At 38.2% G+C, this 16292-nt stretch overlaps 1 protein-coding gene across 15 annotated transcripts in view; it reads left to right on the forward strand.

Annotated features, from left to right (window-relative positions):
• c2cd5 (C2 calcium dependent domain containing 5) overlaps positions 1-15758 on the forward strand; it is a 28491-nt gene extending 12733 nt beyond the window's left edge. For 2 of the 15 annotated variants that reach the window (XM_079247356.1, XM_079247357.1), the window contains 19 exons: positions 441-552; positions 5206-5320; positions 5483-5768; positions 5991-6070; positions 6874-7060; positions 7144-7308; positions 7784-7828; positions 8276-8416; positions 8490-8553; positions 8648-8709; positions 8804-8902; positions 9056-9145; positions 9245-9323; positions 9594-9686; positions 10143-10175; positions 10452-10583; positions 13724-13917; positions 14020-14166; positions 14254-15758. In XM_079247356.1, the coding sequence (XP_079103482.1) occupies positions 441-552; positions 5206-5320; positions 5483-5768; positions 5991-6070; positions 6874-7060; positions 7144-7308; positions 7784-7828; positions 8276-8416; positions 8490-8553; positions 8648-8709; positions 8804-8902; positions 9056-9145; positions 9245-9323; positions 9594-9686; positions 10143-10175; positions 10452-10583; positions 13724-13917; positions 14020-14166; positions 14254-14379 (2250 nt within the window). In that variant the 3' untranslated portion in view covers positions 14380-15758. The remainder of the gene's footprint in view (positions 1-440; positions 553-5205; positions 5321-5482; positions 5769-5990; positions 6071-6873; positions 7061-7143; positions 7309-7783; positions 7829-8275; positions 8417-8489; positions 8554-8647; positions 8710-8803; positions 8903-9055; positions 9146-9244; positions 9324-9593; positions 9687-10142; positions 10176-10451; positions 10584-13723; positions 13918-14019; positions 14167-14253) is intronic. The other 13 variants (XM_079247363.1, XM_079247358.1, XM_079247359.1 and 10 more) reach the window with 10 other exon arrangements.
• The last annotated feature ends 534 nt before the right edge of the window (positions 15759-16292 follow it).

Here is a 16292-nt window from a genome sequence, read left to right on the forward strand (position 1 = left end):
ATATATATATATATATGTATGTATATGTATATAATTAATATATATATAATTAATATATATATATGTATATATCGTATGAAGACTCCAGCTGGGAACAAATCCAAAATAAGTTCATAGTTTTAAAAGGATATATTCTTAGAATTAAAATGTGCAACATTTTTAGAATTATTTGATCTAAAATATAGGTTTTAATTTGTTTGCAAATCATAGTATTCTTGGTTTATTTACAGTTTAAATAGCTATGTAATTATTAAAATAATCCTGGAGTTTCAATACCAGTCAAAAGTTTGGACCACGCTTTCCCATTAAATCCAATGGGAAAGTGTCTCTAAACTTTTGGACTGGTACTGTATGAAACCATGAAGCTAGCTTCATAGTTGAACTAATATTAAATATGATTATCTGGTAGTTCAGTGGTTTACTCAGCTGTTTTCTATTAGCAGGAGTTCCCCTTCTTCACCCTGACATCTTTCCCACCTGGTTTTCTGGTGCATGTTGGAGGAGTTGTGAGCGCCCGCTCTGTCAAATTGCTGGACCGCATCCACAACCCTGGTGAGTCCAGCACACAGAAATGTATACAGTCCTCATATAGCTTGTCCAATGTTCTTTGAAATGATAGAAGCACACTCCTCCTTCATTGACCTGATGTCCTGTGGGTGTCTGGTCTTGTTACAACTGGGTGTAAGTCAAAGCTGCCCATTATCCCCTTGTGTTGCAGTTTTCATGTGTGTCCCTTCCTAGTCTGTTTGGATTATATAGGAAAGAAATCATGAAAGATCTTAGAGACTTATGAGTTCTAAAGCATGTGAAAGGTCTTCCTATGCTGGAGCTACATTTATTGTGCTTTGATAGAAATGTGGTTTACCTATGTCACATTGTTTATAAATAAGGACAACTTTCACCTTGTTTTGGCTGACTTTCTTTGTGTGTGTTTGTGCTAGTCACATGATGGCTGCATGTGTGTTTCTGTGTGTGTTTATGCTGTAGTTGCAATGTTGAATGCAGGGGGTGAGGTGCAATGGTGGGGCATGGCTCTTGTGTTTTGTTTGCTACTTTGTCGTGTGGTGATATCTGCCGGTGGTGATACGATGAGGCACTGCTGTCTGTTTTTTAATGCATCAGATTTGAACTTGGTCTCCTTTTTTAGTACATAGTGTAGTTATCTTTACAATTAGAATTAAAGACGTAACCTCTTCAGCTGAATATTTTTTGGCCTTGTTTTAGTTTTCTTGGCCTATTTTAAATTGAAAATGTGAAAATGGGTTTATTTTATTGGAGGTCTTGCTGTAGTGTGTCTAAGTCACTCTTGGCAATAAAATATCTTCAAGATTGGATGTATCTCAGTTCCATTGTGCTAAAGGCCTGGCTCTAATGCTGGAAATGACTTTATACAGCACCAGTCGAAGGCTTGGACACACCTTCAAATTAAATTCAATGAGTAATTATGCTCAAATTTTTTGACTGGTGTTTTGTACTTGGTAATAAAACTTAAGTAGTATTTAATTAGTTTCACTCTATCATAGCTGGATTGAAGCTTTGACATGTGAAAAATGGCTGTGTGTTTGTCATGGTTTTTTTTTCCAAACTTCTTTAGTCGGTGCTTTTCATTCACCGTGTCCTAATGCAACAAGTGCCAGTTGGGTTTTATGCTCAGCCATCTTGCACATGCCCTTCTTCCTGGGTGCTTCACTTCCCCTCTGCTTCTCCCTTTTACACTTTGTCAGTGTCGCCTGTTAAAATTAGATAAGTTTTTTTTTTTTTTTTTTTTTTTTTTTTTTTTTACATTTGTGAATTGATCTTTCATCACTGCATTTTGATAGCTTTTCTGTTAATATTCGATCTCTGGCCCTTTAGTTGAGTCATGCCAGGTAAAGAAAAAAAACAAAATCACACCAAAGTTTTAATACTGAGTTTGTCAATGCCTTTTTACATCTTGCCACACAGAGGGGGTTGGCTTGCTTGATTTTTTTTTTTTTTTGTCTTTACTGTTTTCCCCATCATGTCAGTATTGTCTTTAGAGAATAATGCTTTGTGCTTTGTCTCTATACCCACATATCATTTAAAGAATTTTTTAATGCAAACATTGTTTTTCTAAATAGAAAAGTCCACAGGGTCCTGAAATGTAAAGAGTTCAACTTATAGTGCATGCTCCATTTTGAATTGTGCGGTTTTTCTTTCCCTTAAGTCTTTTTAGAGTGTTAGCAAGTCCGGAAACTTTCACACATCTCTGTTCTCCTCTTTTCCTCATCGGTCTTCTTTGAGATTGTTTTAGTAGGCCGACTTTAAGTCTATGTTGCATAGTGACCGTGAAGTGCTGTGTGTTTTTGCATAGTGACTGTGGAGTGCTGCTGTAGTGCTGTGCTTGTTTGTTAGACTGTCTCTTCTTTTCTTTTTCTCTCTTTCTGTACTAACGGTGTGTTCTGGCCCAGCCTTGGGTAACACGCGCTCATACAAACTGCTAGACTGGAATAGTGTCACTGCAGGTATTTTCCCCCTTTTACTGCTCTCACCCATTGGAAGGATGGCAGCTCAGTGAAGCTACACCTGTTGTGTCGTTTAAACTGTTGCCCAGCATTGAAATGTATGCCGTTGTAAAGCTGCCAGCTTAAATATTCACATATAAACTCAAATTTACCAGGAATTTACAGTCACATAATGATGATTCAGTGAGCTGCCATCCTCCTTTCTCCAATCTGTGTGAGTGTGTGCCTAGCTGAGCATGCTCCGTGTTCCCACCCAACCCCATTCAGTCTGGCCTGGCTACCCACCCCTCCTCAGTTCATCCTGCTGCACATAAGCACTGCAGCTCTTCCCTTACGTTGTCCCGGCCTTGTTTGTAATGCTTCCTGAATCGGCATTGTGGTCAAAACCTGTCTAGACCAGAGGAGGTTTAGGAGGTTTACTCTATGACAAAGAGCCACTGATTGGGCATGTGCATCCCTAATTAACTGGGCCGTATTCATACTGAGAGTGAGGAAAGAGTGGCGGATGGATGGATGGATGGATGCATGGAAAGGAAGGTGATTGGGAGGAGAGGGGGGGTGCGAGGAAAATTAAAACTGAATCTGTGTTGTATGAAGAGGATGGAGGAAAAGAGGTGAGCTTTGAAAATGGAGGAAATATAGTAAAACTACCAATTCTTTGCATTTGATGGACTCTAGTTAATGAATATGGCCCTTCTCTGCCCATGAGCGTGCACATGGTCATAAGCGTGCACATTGGTGAGTCTGTGCTTGTACGACATGCTGCTGCTGGTTTAAAAGATTCCACCTTGTGGGCCTGATGCCTGACCATCAGTCATTATTCTTTATCTCTTCAGTTTGATCACCCATTCTTCTCCATTCATTCATTCCTCTCCCCAATTCACCTCATTTGAGTTAAACTGTTTCTGAGGCTCCATCCGCATGTTGCCTTCCCAGGGAGTCATGGTGTGCGACTCAATACTCTAATGTAGTTTCCTTCTTGTCCTCTTTGTTTAGAATGAGGTTTTTCTCTCAGCTCGCAACAATTAGACCCTTCAAAGCATTACCAACACAGAGGTGTTTGGATAGAAGGCCTCATAAGACTATTGAAACACACCCACACACGTTTAGTCCAATTATGATGAAGGCTCAATCCCTTTGAATTTATTGGTCAGAGAAATAGGACACACTTTTATGATGCCACTTTACTACTTTAAGCTTCCACCACAACCAAAATGTGTTTCTGTATTTTATATCTTGTCGTCCTTTTGTTAGTGCAGCTGACTGAAAGGAAACAGAGAGGGATGATGAGAGATGCACCGATTGCTTAGTCGATTACCAGGGGTGGATGTTTTGTTTTTGTTTGTATGTTTGACTGGTGATTGACAAAGTACTGATAAATCAAGCATTTTTACAGCTCACTAAATGCATCATGCACGTGCATGTGCACACAAATTGTTTTTGATGTGGAAGTGTTAAGAGTATCCACACCTCACTCTTCCTCTGTAGATGCACAAGTCGGCTCACAAAAGCTTCACAAATGGAGTCTGTGACAACTCTGTCAAACACTGACAATTTTGAAAGACTGCCAAATGAAAGCTCTTTTTATTATCTTTTTATATGAAGCTTAATCTGCAGCCCAGTCCCAAAAATAAAAAAAAATCCTAATTAGTCCTAATTAGTTTAAAAAAAAAAAAAAAAAAAAAAAGATGCTAATGTACTGAAACAACTCTTCCCAGAAGGTAGTTAGTGATTATAACAGCTGATCTGTCTGTATGTTTTGACTCTTCTCTGGTAAACAATACTATGAGAAGAATGGAAAATGATTCGATTTCTTAATTTTTCACACCATCACAAATTTTCTTACAAGGATATTTAATCAGTATCAGCTGCTAATATTGTGTCAAGAAAATCAAGGTTCTCCTTGTTCAAGTACTTGTGACATTTCTGCTTTTATTTATTTGTTTGTTTTTATCATTTATTTTATTTGTAAAAGTACAAATACTGCACTTTATTTTAGATTGGAGGTTCTTAAAGTTTACCCAGGACACTTGTAATATAGTGAGATGTGTGAAGAAGAGAAAAAGACTAAAGGGCCTTTCAGCTGGTACACGAAATTTTTCTAACCTATCCAGCTGTACAGTAAATATAAACTATATTTATATGCAGGTTTTTTTTAATTTATGGTTAAAAAAAAAAAAAAAAAAAAAAAGACAGGTATAACTTTGTGTGGTCAAAGATAAATTTATAGAATCAAAATCTGAGTAAAGAAATCTGACAGAATCATATTTGGTCATGAAAACTGCAGTTGGTGCATCTCTTGTTTTAGATCATGGGCATCTAAAGAATACTTTCAAGAACTCTTGCAGTGAATGTAATCATTGACTTTGCCTTCATCATTATCATCCCCACACTCAAACCATTTTCAGTGTCACATTGTTTTACAAAATTTGTATTGTTTTTTTGTTCACTTTGATACCATCTAACTCATAAATCAGCAGAAAACAAACTACTCTGTTAGTTGTTTCTTTATTTTCTGGTAAGTCAAAAAGTCAGAGTAGCTGCAGACATGTAAGCATGTTAAAAGTCAGAAGGGCAGGTGTCTTTTTTTCAGTCCATGTTAAAGGTTAACATCTGGACTTAAATATTAAGTCCAGATGAATTTAAAAGAATTTAAAAGAAAATTAAATAAAATGCAATGTTGTTTTGAAAGCTGTTTGATTCATAATTATGTGTTTTGCAGATGAGCCAGAGACTCGTGATGCCTGGTGGGAGGAAATTCGCCAGGAGATCAAATCTCATGCCAAAGCTCTTGGTTGCCATGCTGTCGTTGGGTACAGTGAGAGTACAAGCATCTGGTATGTAACTCCTGTACATGTGCAAGCAAAAAAAATAGCATGGTTCACTTTTGGTACCAAACATTGTTTTAAAATGCTGGGTTTTTTTGTTGTTTTTTTTGTTTTTTTTTTTTTACTCCTGTCCTTATTTCTCTTGTTCACTTCACATATCCTCAACATTAGTGAAGAGGTGTGTATTCTGTCAGCATCAGGCACAGCAGCCATCCTGAATCCTCGATACATGCGGGAAGGCTGCCTTGACATTGGAAGCACTGACCACAGGTTGGTTTTTACAGCTTGTATATTTTTAGACATGGGGCTCACAGAGGATAATATCTGGTTTGGGTTGTTTGCCAGGTTTGAGGAGCCATCACCTCCAAGCTGTGGCTTCTGTCACATCCCATATGATGAGCTCAACATGCCATTTCCTGCCCAGCTCACCTACTGTTACCACTGCAGACGACAAAAGGTGTCACTATTTTTTAATATTCCAAGTACTTGCAATATATATGTGTGTGTGTGTGTGTGTGTGTGTGTGTGTGTGTGTGTGTGTGTGTGTGTGTGTGTGTGTGTGTGTGTGTGTGTAATATATATATATATATATATATTTATTATAATAATCTCTGTCAAGATATCTAAATCTATATATGTAGAAAATGTTAAAAACATTTTCTTGACCATGCCTTTCAAGGTTCCTGATGTGCTGTTTACAACAATTGACTTGCCACCAGAAGCAGCAGTCACAGGAAAAGGCGGCCTAGTCCAGGCCAGGTAATTTTTAATTGTTTTCAAATTAATGTGATTTTTTTTTTTTTTTTTTTTTTAATGTGACAGAAGAAAATCACCAAATTTACTCAACTGGAGTTTAATCTCTTTTAATCTCAAATTAGAATCCCACAATTTATGAAGTAAACATAAAAGATATACTTCAATTTAATATAGTTCCCAGGGTTTATATAAATGTCTTAGTGTGCCCAGATAAGCACTAACAGGCTTGCTGAATGCATACTGGAGCAGATATGTTTGTTTTACTAACGTATTTGCTTGGGTTGGTGGGGTAAAGACATAGATGTTTAGAAGCCTGCCTCCAAATTACCAGCAGACAATTTTCCCATTCATCTACAGAGTACTGAGCTTGTTTTTGTCTTTCATATTCGTCTGTGTATTCTGCTCAGCAATGCAGTGAAGCTAGTCTGAATTTAATGTCTTTATTGCAGTGCAAAAGACTTTTCAACTTTCTGTTTGAACATTTTCAGGTTTGCAGCACATCTTTAGCTACTTCGTCTTTAACGTGTTTTAAAACATCCCCACATTAGTTTCAGAACCGAAGTTTTTGGTCCAGACTTCTTAAAATCATTCCAGATATGCCACAAGCAGTTTAAGATTAAAATAAATTATTCCCTATTTGAAATACTAAAAGTTTTATGAGAAACAAAATGCATTTAGCAATTATTCAGCATATACCTTTAGGGTTGGTGTATTTCAGTAAGTAACATTTAATGCAAATATTTTTTATTTACTTCTGGGAAAGCTCTACAGTACACCTTGTTATGCTAATACTTCATGTCTTCTAGATTGTGTCGTCTGAAGAGGAAAGCCCAGGGAGAAGTGAATGCGACGGCCATTTCCAACCTGCTACCTTTCATGGAATATGAACTTCACACTCAGCTGATGAATAAACTTAAATTGCGGAGCATGAACGCTCTGTTTGGTCTACGAATACAAATCAGTGTTGGCGAGAATATGCTTCTGGGTCTAGCCGTACGTCAACATTTTAAACAAACTCAAAATAGCCATTCATTTTTTTGTGGCACAAATCTACCATTAAAAGCATGCTTGTTCAGTCTGCTACAGGAGTGTACCTGACCGCTCTGCCTGCACCAGGAGGTATCCAGATAGCAGGGAAGACTCCTGGTGACCTGAGCAATGAGCAGCATATCTTGACTATCCAGAAAAGGATCAATGACACCATAGCCAAGAACAAAGAGCTCTATCAAATAAATCCTCCGGTGAGAATTATAAGTTATTTGTGAATGAGATCTATCAAAAGTGATCTTTGTTAACAGGTGTGCAAAATCTCTGGTTGAAGATGGCCAAATTGGCAACCATGACGTCATTGGGGAAATTATTGCTCTTGTTAGGCCACAAAAGGTGATTTTAGAAAGTAGGACACTTTTAGGGAGAACTGTTTTAAACACACTTGAATATTTTGTTTTTGCAACAACTTGTTTGTTTGCGCTACATTCAGTCTTATATTAAGTTGATTTAGTTTTTATAAAGTGAGTACACTGGTGCTTTCAATCCAGCATGTAGATTTTTAATTTTTTATATATTTGTTTATTTTATCTACCTATTTAAATGATCACCAAAGTACTGTATTTAGATAAAGTAACTGTCCAAATACTTGAAACACTCTGGACTCTACGCTCTACTCAGTGAATCATGATAAACTTTACTCCTCTTGTCTCCTTCTGATCATCAAAGAAATTATTTGCGCTGGACCCTGAGGTGTTCTGCAGCACAAACATGGTACTGAGCATGCCAACTTTTAGCTGAGAGACACAGCAAAGCATGACGGATATTTCACTCCATTAATTGCAATATTACACCTCCTCTGCTGTATTTATCTAACAGCTCTGTAACTAGAGACTTTTATGAGCTGGACAGTGTGTAACTGAAATCTTAAGACCACTTACAGTATTATTTGGATGTGTGATATATTTGAACCATGGCCGTCGACTCTGCCCAAACACTCTCTTATATGTACTTCAGCCTATGAAAGGTTGTAGTACATTTTACTCTCCAGAGTGATTGTCAAATTAACTTCAGCTGCTGTGTGTATGTAGAGTGTACAAAGCAAGTGTGAGCATGAAGAGTGTTACTAACATAGCCATGATACAAATGGTGGAGTCAGGACAGATGTGAGACTGCTGTGGTGGTCCAGTCTTCACTGACAGCTGAAGTCTTTGCTTGCAGGAGCTGACAGAAGAAGTACTGGGTTCCCCGATCCCTGAGCCGAGGCAGCGATCCAGACTTTTCCGTTCCCACTCAGAAAGCTCAGACGAGCTGTCAGAACTGGATTTATCTCACGGCAAAAAGGATGCCTTTGTCCTGGAGGTCCGCCTATACATAAATGGACTCGTACGCAGTTATTTCTGAAGGAAACGCTAACTATTTGTTTTTGTCACAGATTGATGACACTGATGCTGTGGAGGACATCCATTCCCTGCTCACTGATGCATCTCCTCCTACAGGTTTGTACCGTACACAGTTTCTGCATTATATATTTTTTATGCACTGAAAGGTTGAGGCTTTAACTGACAGATTTTCTTTGTTTTTTGTCTTTAGGATTCTACAGCTGCAACACTGAGACCATGCCTGGGATTTACAACTGGACTTCAGGAGTACAGGTACTTATATACTTTCAACACATTTTACAGCAACTCTGGAAGTTTTGTTTTACTACTTCTTTTTATCAGTTTTTACTTTCACTTTATCTTAAAGATGTTTACATCGGTGAGGGTGTTTCGGCTCAGCAATGCCAATCTAACCAATCAAGTTTTAAACAAGATCTTCACTGACCTTTGTGAGAATCTGCTAAAGGTAAGAAAGCTTTATTTATTTTTTCCCAGAAATACAAGCTACATTATTTCTAATAGTCCTCTTACATTCTGTGACTCTGTTTCTAGCAGTATTTCTTACAGTGGAGTTTTTAATCAGTTGATATTAATCTATGATTTTTCATTTATCATTTAGAGTTTTTACTTCAAGTTGCGCTCCATGATCCCCTGCTGTCTTTGTCAACTCAACTTCACCGTAGCAGTGCCAGAAGAAGAGCTCATTCAGGTGAGAGACTTTGGTCTGTGTGATTTCCCAAAATGAAAGCATTATTAGTGTCAATAATGGGAAAAGCGAAAAAGCAAAACATATCTGTCTTCATTCTAGGTTGCAGTGACAGCAGTTGCCATGACATTTGATAAGGACCAGACTCAGGAGAAGCCAGCTGAACAGCCAGTCACCAAAGGTCTGTAAATTCTTCTGAAGTTTGACCGTATTATTTTTTCCACCTAGATATAGTCATGGATAGTTTTTTTTTTTTTTTTTCTTCCTATGTGAGCACTCACAGGTCAGCTGCAGCTTAGCTCAGGTCAGCTGAGCAATCAGCTGGAGCTCTCTTTGGTATACAATAAGTGTGTTACCTTTTAAGTATATTTTATGTTACAATACTCCATGTGAACTGTTTTTTTTTTTTTTTATTATTAACAGTTCAATTATGGTGCATATATTTTTTCAGGTGCCACTGAAACCGAAGAGCAGCTGCAGTTCCCCTTGGAGTTGTGTGCCGACTCGTCTTCAATCAACTCTCAGCAATCTTCTAAAATCTCAGGTATCCTTCAACCATTCCATCTATTGCTCCTCGACCTCTTCCTCTGTCCTGCTTCATTAACAGTCACTGCCCATCTCCTAACACCTCAGGTACAGTCTCTTTATTCCCCCCAGCTGCAAAACTCTGCCAAAATCAGCTGGTTATGGTTCGTTGTGCAGGTAAATAGATGGCAATGTGTAGTTGCCCAGTGTGTTTTTATTTAGCTGTGATCATAGACGACAGTGTGTCGTTTTCTAGTTGAGACATCGTGCTTGTGAAGCAGTGTGGCCTACCTTCAGTTTACACCACGTTAACATTAAGATGATAAAGCCAAAGAAATGTGCGAACTTCGGGTTGTGGTTAAAGCTAATGAACATGAAGTGCATACTTGTTGCTCGGGTACAGAATGAAAACGTAACTCTTTTCAGATTCTGTCACGTGCAAAGGTAGATGATAATGTTTGTGTGTGTGTAACAGGTGCCCAAGAGAGTACCACTGTCTCACCCAGAGGTAAGCCCCCTTTTCCTTTTGTATCTACCCATACCCCACTTCCCTGCTACCGAAACTACTACACTACCTTGTTTTGACTTTTCATCCTTTTTTGTCAGACAGACTTATCTTGCACTGCTCCCAAACCTCATCCAGTTTTTTTTTTTTTTCTGTTCGTTTGTTTATTATGTTCTGTTTTGTTTGTTTTTTCTCTTTTCCTGTTGTTATTGTTGTTTTGTCTGTTTGGGTGGGGGCTGTGTGTGTGGGCGTGTGTGTGCGCGCGTGTGTTCTCTCCAGCTGCCTCCGTTGATTACGGTTCCTTTGCAGACAGATGCAGCACCTGGCTAGAGCTGCTTAGGCTGAAAGCTCACACCATAAGACGAGGATCAGTTAAGACAAGTAGGAGGACACAGTCTCTAGCACACTCTGGTGATCATACCCACAAATACAGAACACAGTATCACAAGCAAATCTCACATGCTGACAGCCACTCACACACCCCTCCATGCATGCCAGTGGAAAAAAGAGGGGGCTAAGCATTGTAAATCAAGCACTGGCTTTTTTTTTTTTTTTTTTTTTTTAGCTGGAGTGTGAAAGTTGACAACCAGCTTGTCAGAGGGATCACAAGCAGCTGCTTAGCTTTAAAAATGCCTGTAGCCTCAGCAAGTATGAGCCCGTTTAGATGCACACAAAAGAATCTGATGATTACCTAATTACTGGAGTTATCAAGTATTTAAGTGACCATGTAGAACAGGGGTTCCCAAGTCCAGTCCTCCAGAGCTACTATGCTGCCAATTTTAGATTCTTCTCTTCTCTAACACACCTGAATTAAATGACTGAATTCCTTCATCCTCATGTCATTAAGTTCTGCAGAGGCCTGGAAACGAGACATTCATTTGATTCAGGTGTGTTGAAAAGGGTTGCATCTAAAAGTTGCAGTGTAGTAGACCTCGAGGCCTGGAAATGGACACCCTGATGTAGACGGGGCACTCTGATGTGGTTTATCAGATAGTGGCAGTTGTCTGATTATAAGAAATTGGATTAACCCTCTTAAACCTGATCCGTCGCAGACAAGGTGAAATGCCACTAGTAATACTATCCTTGGTCATACATGTAGATTTTACCCCAATATATGAAGTCATCCTGCATATATTGATCCATATGTCTGACCTTTTTTATCTTTCTGCATGTGCTAAAAATTCCCTTTTTTTTTTAAATGGAAGACGTCTTAACATTACACTACATGTAGCAGTGGAAAGCTGAAGTGTAAATGGAAGTGAAACATTCACAAGTTATCAATTTTTGCTGGTTTATTAACTTTCCCATTAGCAGGTAATGCTAAGGCTTTAGGCACTGCCAAGTTCAGCAGAGACCAGATGCTTTGAAAATAACAGGAAGTTAAATCATTTCATGTATTCATCCTCCAAGAGAAATCCAGTGATGGACTGGAAAATGAAAACAAGAAATTTTTTCAAATGTAACATTTCAGAAGTGCATATACACAGAGCAGATTTACTTCTTAGAGTTATCTGATTTCTACCACGTCAGATTTGGATAATCATCTAAACGGGCTTCATGGTGACAAGTTAGAAGGTGGTTTTATTTGCATTCAATCAGCAGCATTTTTCCTCTTGGCACTTATGCTGATCTGCATGTTGCAGCGGTTTGCTAAAGATTTCCTTCAACTTCTCTCTGCATTTGCATCCATGAACATACCTAAACTGAGAAAACTCTACATGATTTGTGGAAAAGGGTGTCAGTGATCAAACTTGTCATATTTGAATCATGTTTTTGAACACTATGTTGATAATCATGGTAGACTGGGGAGAAATGCATTTCTGCAAGAGGTAGTATGATTTTCAGTCCTGTGCACAGTATGTGTATTGTGTGGCTCTGAAGGTTCCTGGTTTAACGGATGGAAGCCACATCAGGTAACTCTGCTTCAGACAACAGAGCATCTTTCACACTCTGGTTTGTGTAAATGTGCCTAGCTCAGCTCATAGATGTCTTCTGTCCGTCTCCATGTCTCCAGCAACGTTCACAAATGCCAAAAGATAGTATTCTCAAATGTACTTCACTGCAAATACTGTATTCACACTTCCAAACAGCTGTGCCCAGGTCTGTCTGTCTGTCTGTCTGCAGACATTTGTCTGTCTGTTTCCCTCAGTTGCATGACATGCATGGCTTTACCTGTGTTTAAAGTGATTGTATTAACATCATGCATACACACTACTGAATGCAGATCCATATATGCTCCTAATACATTGACAGCAGACTTATACACATGCAGTTGAGCCCAGGTTTTTCATACCCATGTCAAATTTAAAGTATACTTTTTATTTCTGACAGACTTTGCTTTAGACATGTTAATGATAGCTACTAACAAACGGTTTGATTTGCATTTTATAGCAAAATTTTGTCCGAAATTGTTCATAGTCTTTCTCAGCAATGAGTAGCAAATCTTTTTCCGATTCAAACAGTTCCTGTAATTATTAACAAGCTGTTGGCTTATCTTCCCTTCAATTTGCCATTTCTCTGTGATGGTCTGTAGGTGTGAGACCTAACTGGGTTTCCTCAAAAGCCTCAGCCTTCACCAGGCAATTTGTTAAGAAGAATTAGTCCTTAGTGATTTGCTGCTTAACTAAAAGTTGAGTGTTTAAACTTTCTTGTTATTGTAGTGTCTTTTCCCATCTGAATGCTGTATGGGATGCAACCATGAAAGCTTGGGTTGTTTGTCTGGATTTTTGCCGTGTTGAAAGGTGCAACTCAGTCCTCCTTTTCTGACCATCCACCACCAAATGTTTACCCCTCAGAAATCTTAAATGCAGTTCTCCTTATGATGAATCTATTGATTATCAAAGCCCTTCTAATGTATTTGAGCATTTCTGGTAGTAACGACACACGGAGCGAGCCTGTAAAAACGGAAAAGGCTCTTCTATAGGAATTGTTTTCAGTTCCGTGATTTCTGGAACTTTATATCTTAAAGGTTAGCGATTTGTTTTATTTTATTTAGATGTTTTAAATAGGGATCAAAAACGCAACTGAAACCAGGCTGTTTTCAGCATTTTGGAGACTAGAAATTAGAACTATTTGATTGCTGTGGGTTTGCTATATTACCAAAAAAATTATATGAACAATTTCTGACATTATTTTTGTAAACGGGGGGGAAAAAAACCAAAAAAAATTTAGTTAACATTTTAAGCACAATGCCTTCCTGTACTTCATTACAAGTTTTTATTTTTCAACCTAAAGAAACCAGTTGGATCTAGCGAAGAGTTTCTCTCAATCAGAACTCTGGTGTGAATAATTTCTGGCTTAGCTGTTCCAGTGTTATCGCTGCTCCTGCTGTGCAAACACTAACAGAACTGCATTTTTGCATGAACATTCCACATTGACATTTCTTTGTGCATCACAGTTAACATCTTTTTTCATTTTTCCTTAATATTTTGAATGCTTTCTGGTATCTCCACTTCCTCCATCTCTCTTTTTTTTTTTTCCTTTCTTTCTCTCCTCCACGTCTTTTCACACTTGCCTCTTGCCTCCTCTGCTTGCACTGTCTTACCATGCAGTCTCATCTTTGGAGCACTGCAGTCCGCTACCCGAAGGCCGCTCCCGCTCACTGCGCTCCAGTCGCTCATTTGGAGGCAGTTCAGTGACCATAGTGAAGATGACACCGCTTTCTTTCCTCCCTGGAACTCGCATCATTAAATACCTTGGGATCATCAATATGTTTTTTATCCGAGAGACAACATCTTTGCGGGAGGTAATGTATGCACGACATGAGGCCATAAAGTGGCTGTGGATTTGTCCTCCAGGATAACGGTGTACAAAGTTAAAAATTTCTTTACATGTTTTTCACCTGCAGGAGGGTGGAGTTAGTGGTTTCCTCCATTCATTCATAGCAGAGGTGTTTGCAATGGTTCGAGCACATGTAGCAGCTCTGGGTGGCAATGCAGTAGTGTCCTACAGCATGAAAGACTGCGTTTTAATGGAAAATCCAAACAAGAACCAGGTTCCTATACATACCTAAAGACCTCAAATATGTCTTTTTGGGATTTTTGTGTATTTTAGCATTAATTGGTATTTGTTTCTCTTTCAGGCTCAGTGTCTCATAAATGTGAGTGGTGATGCAGTCATCTGCGTCAGGGAAACGGACCAGGAGTCCATGTCATTGGTGACAACTATTGGACAGACTTGCAGTAGCACAAATGATGTGGCAACATGACAATAAAACACTGTGTGGTTTGAAGAGTAGGAAGGACAGTGAGTGAACACACTCTCTTTAAGTCTAGCCGTCCAAATCTTGGTGAGGTTTTTTTTTTGCCTTAAAATTCTTAAAAAGATCCAAAGTTTTGGTAATATAATAAAGACATGAACTGCGTAATGCACTTCACAACATGCAGTCTGTATTAATATAACAGTACAGAGCATTTGTACTGAATAAAACTGATGTGGCTCTGAGTATTTTGGCCAAAGGGACCCGGTCAATCTGAACCTTTCCTTTGTGTTTCAGCCGTCCATACTTGGGGTTCCCCACAGCTACAGTATATTGGCCATCTTGTTGTGTGTGGGCATGAGTGAGGCAGCTATAACTAATCTGTCCATCCACAGATTACAGGTGTATTTTTAATGGCCATATTTAAAGACTGACATAGTTTCATTTAAATTCTTGCAGTGTCACACCCTGCTATCACGTTCTCAATTCAGCGCTTCCCAGGTAAAACCTGGGGTTCACTTTATGTTAATGGTGGAAAATTTACCAATGCTACTTTTTGTTGTTTCTTTTATCCAAACAAATTTCGTTGATTGTGTTCAGTGATTATCCTAAAGTTACTAATTTGCATCTATCCAAAAACGGCCCAGGTGATGGGCTTAATGTACAGATATTTTTGTAGAGAATTTTCTCTGCAAAAAAGTTAACGTGAATTCCAATAACTTTTATAGTATGAAAACAACTTTTTTTCATCTTGAAACCAAGAAAAAAAAAAAGTGGTTATGGTCTTGATTACCTTCTAAAATAAGTGGGCAAAGGGCGATGAGTATAAAGGGTCATGGGTTTACTGTTAAATAAGTAAATATATTGTGGAAAGTTGCCCATTACGGTCTACTATGAGGGATATTTCATAGGAATAGTTTAAGATCTTTGTGTTGAAGCAAGTCTTGGTTTCCCTGCCACTGTATCATCTCCTCATATTGCATCTCTGTCAACTTTGCCAAGCTTCAACACTCTTGCTGTGGCACACATGTTCATGTTGAGAGTCTTGCTACAGATATGTCTGTCTCTGTTGTCCAGTGCCAGAAGAAGCATCTTCCAGCATCTCTCACCTACTCTGTAAATGTTGTTTAAAATAAGATTTTTGTATTTTTGTAGCAAATGATAAATCCTATGCTCACTTTGCCTGTGCAATGAATTTATGAGATGTTTCAGATTTAGTGGTACTCTAATATGTTTGTCAGATCAGGTGTTTATGACAAGTTTCCTATAATTGTGTCTAAAACTTGAATGTACATACTTGGAAGCTTTTTTGACTAGCAGCATGCAGACACACCTTTTATTGCCATGAATCTGTATGGTTGCCTGGTAAGTTGCACAATAAACTCAAGTCAAACCAAACATGTGCTTTCTTTCAGTTCAGTTCAATTCAACTTTATTTATATAGCCTCAAATCATGGCAATGTGATCTCAAGACGCTTGACAGACAGAAAAAAAAAACAATGAAAGCCAATTCTTAATAGCAATTGTAGCATAATTGATTACAATGTGCGATGTGTTTCTTAATTATATGGTTGGCATTCATAAAGTAACATTAGGTCTTTTTACTGCTGTGCTGAAATTTAAAACATTTTTTTCTGTTATTTAGTTATGAAGACTTTAGTGTTAACCAGTCCCTGTAATTTAAATTTTTTTTTAAAGTTCAACCTTTATTAGCAAACCAGAAGTCATTCAGTTTAGTGACGCAAATGTAAAAAATCTGGAATGGAAATGCTCTGATTAATATAGTTGATTTGTGAGACTATCACTGTCTAACTGCAAATATTTATTTTGATTCACACAATTTATGGGGATGCTATATAACATGTTGGTGCATTTGTAAAGCAAGGAAACGTTAAGTTTCACAAAAAGGTTTTACTAAAACT

Source organism: Telmatherina bonti (genome assembly GCF_933228915.1).
Source record: "Telmatherina bonti genome assembly, chromosome: 2".
NCBI lineage: Eukaryota > Metazoa > Chordata > Actinopteri > Atheriniformes > Telmatherinidae > Telmatherina > Telmatherina bonti.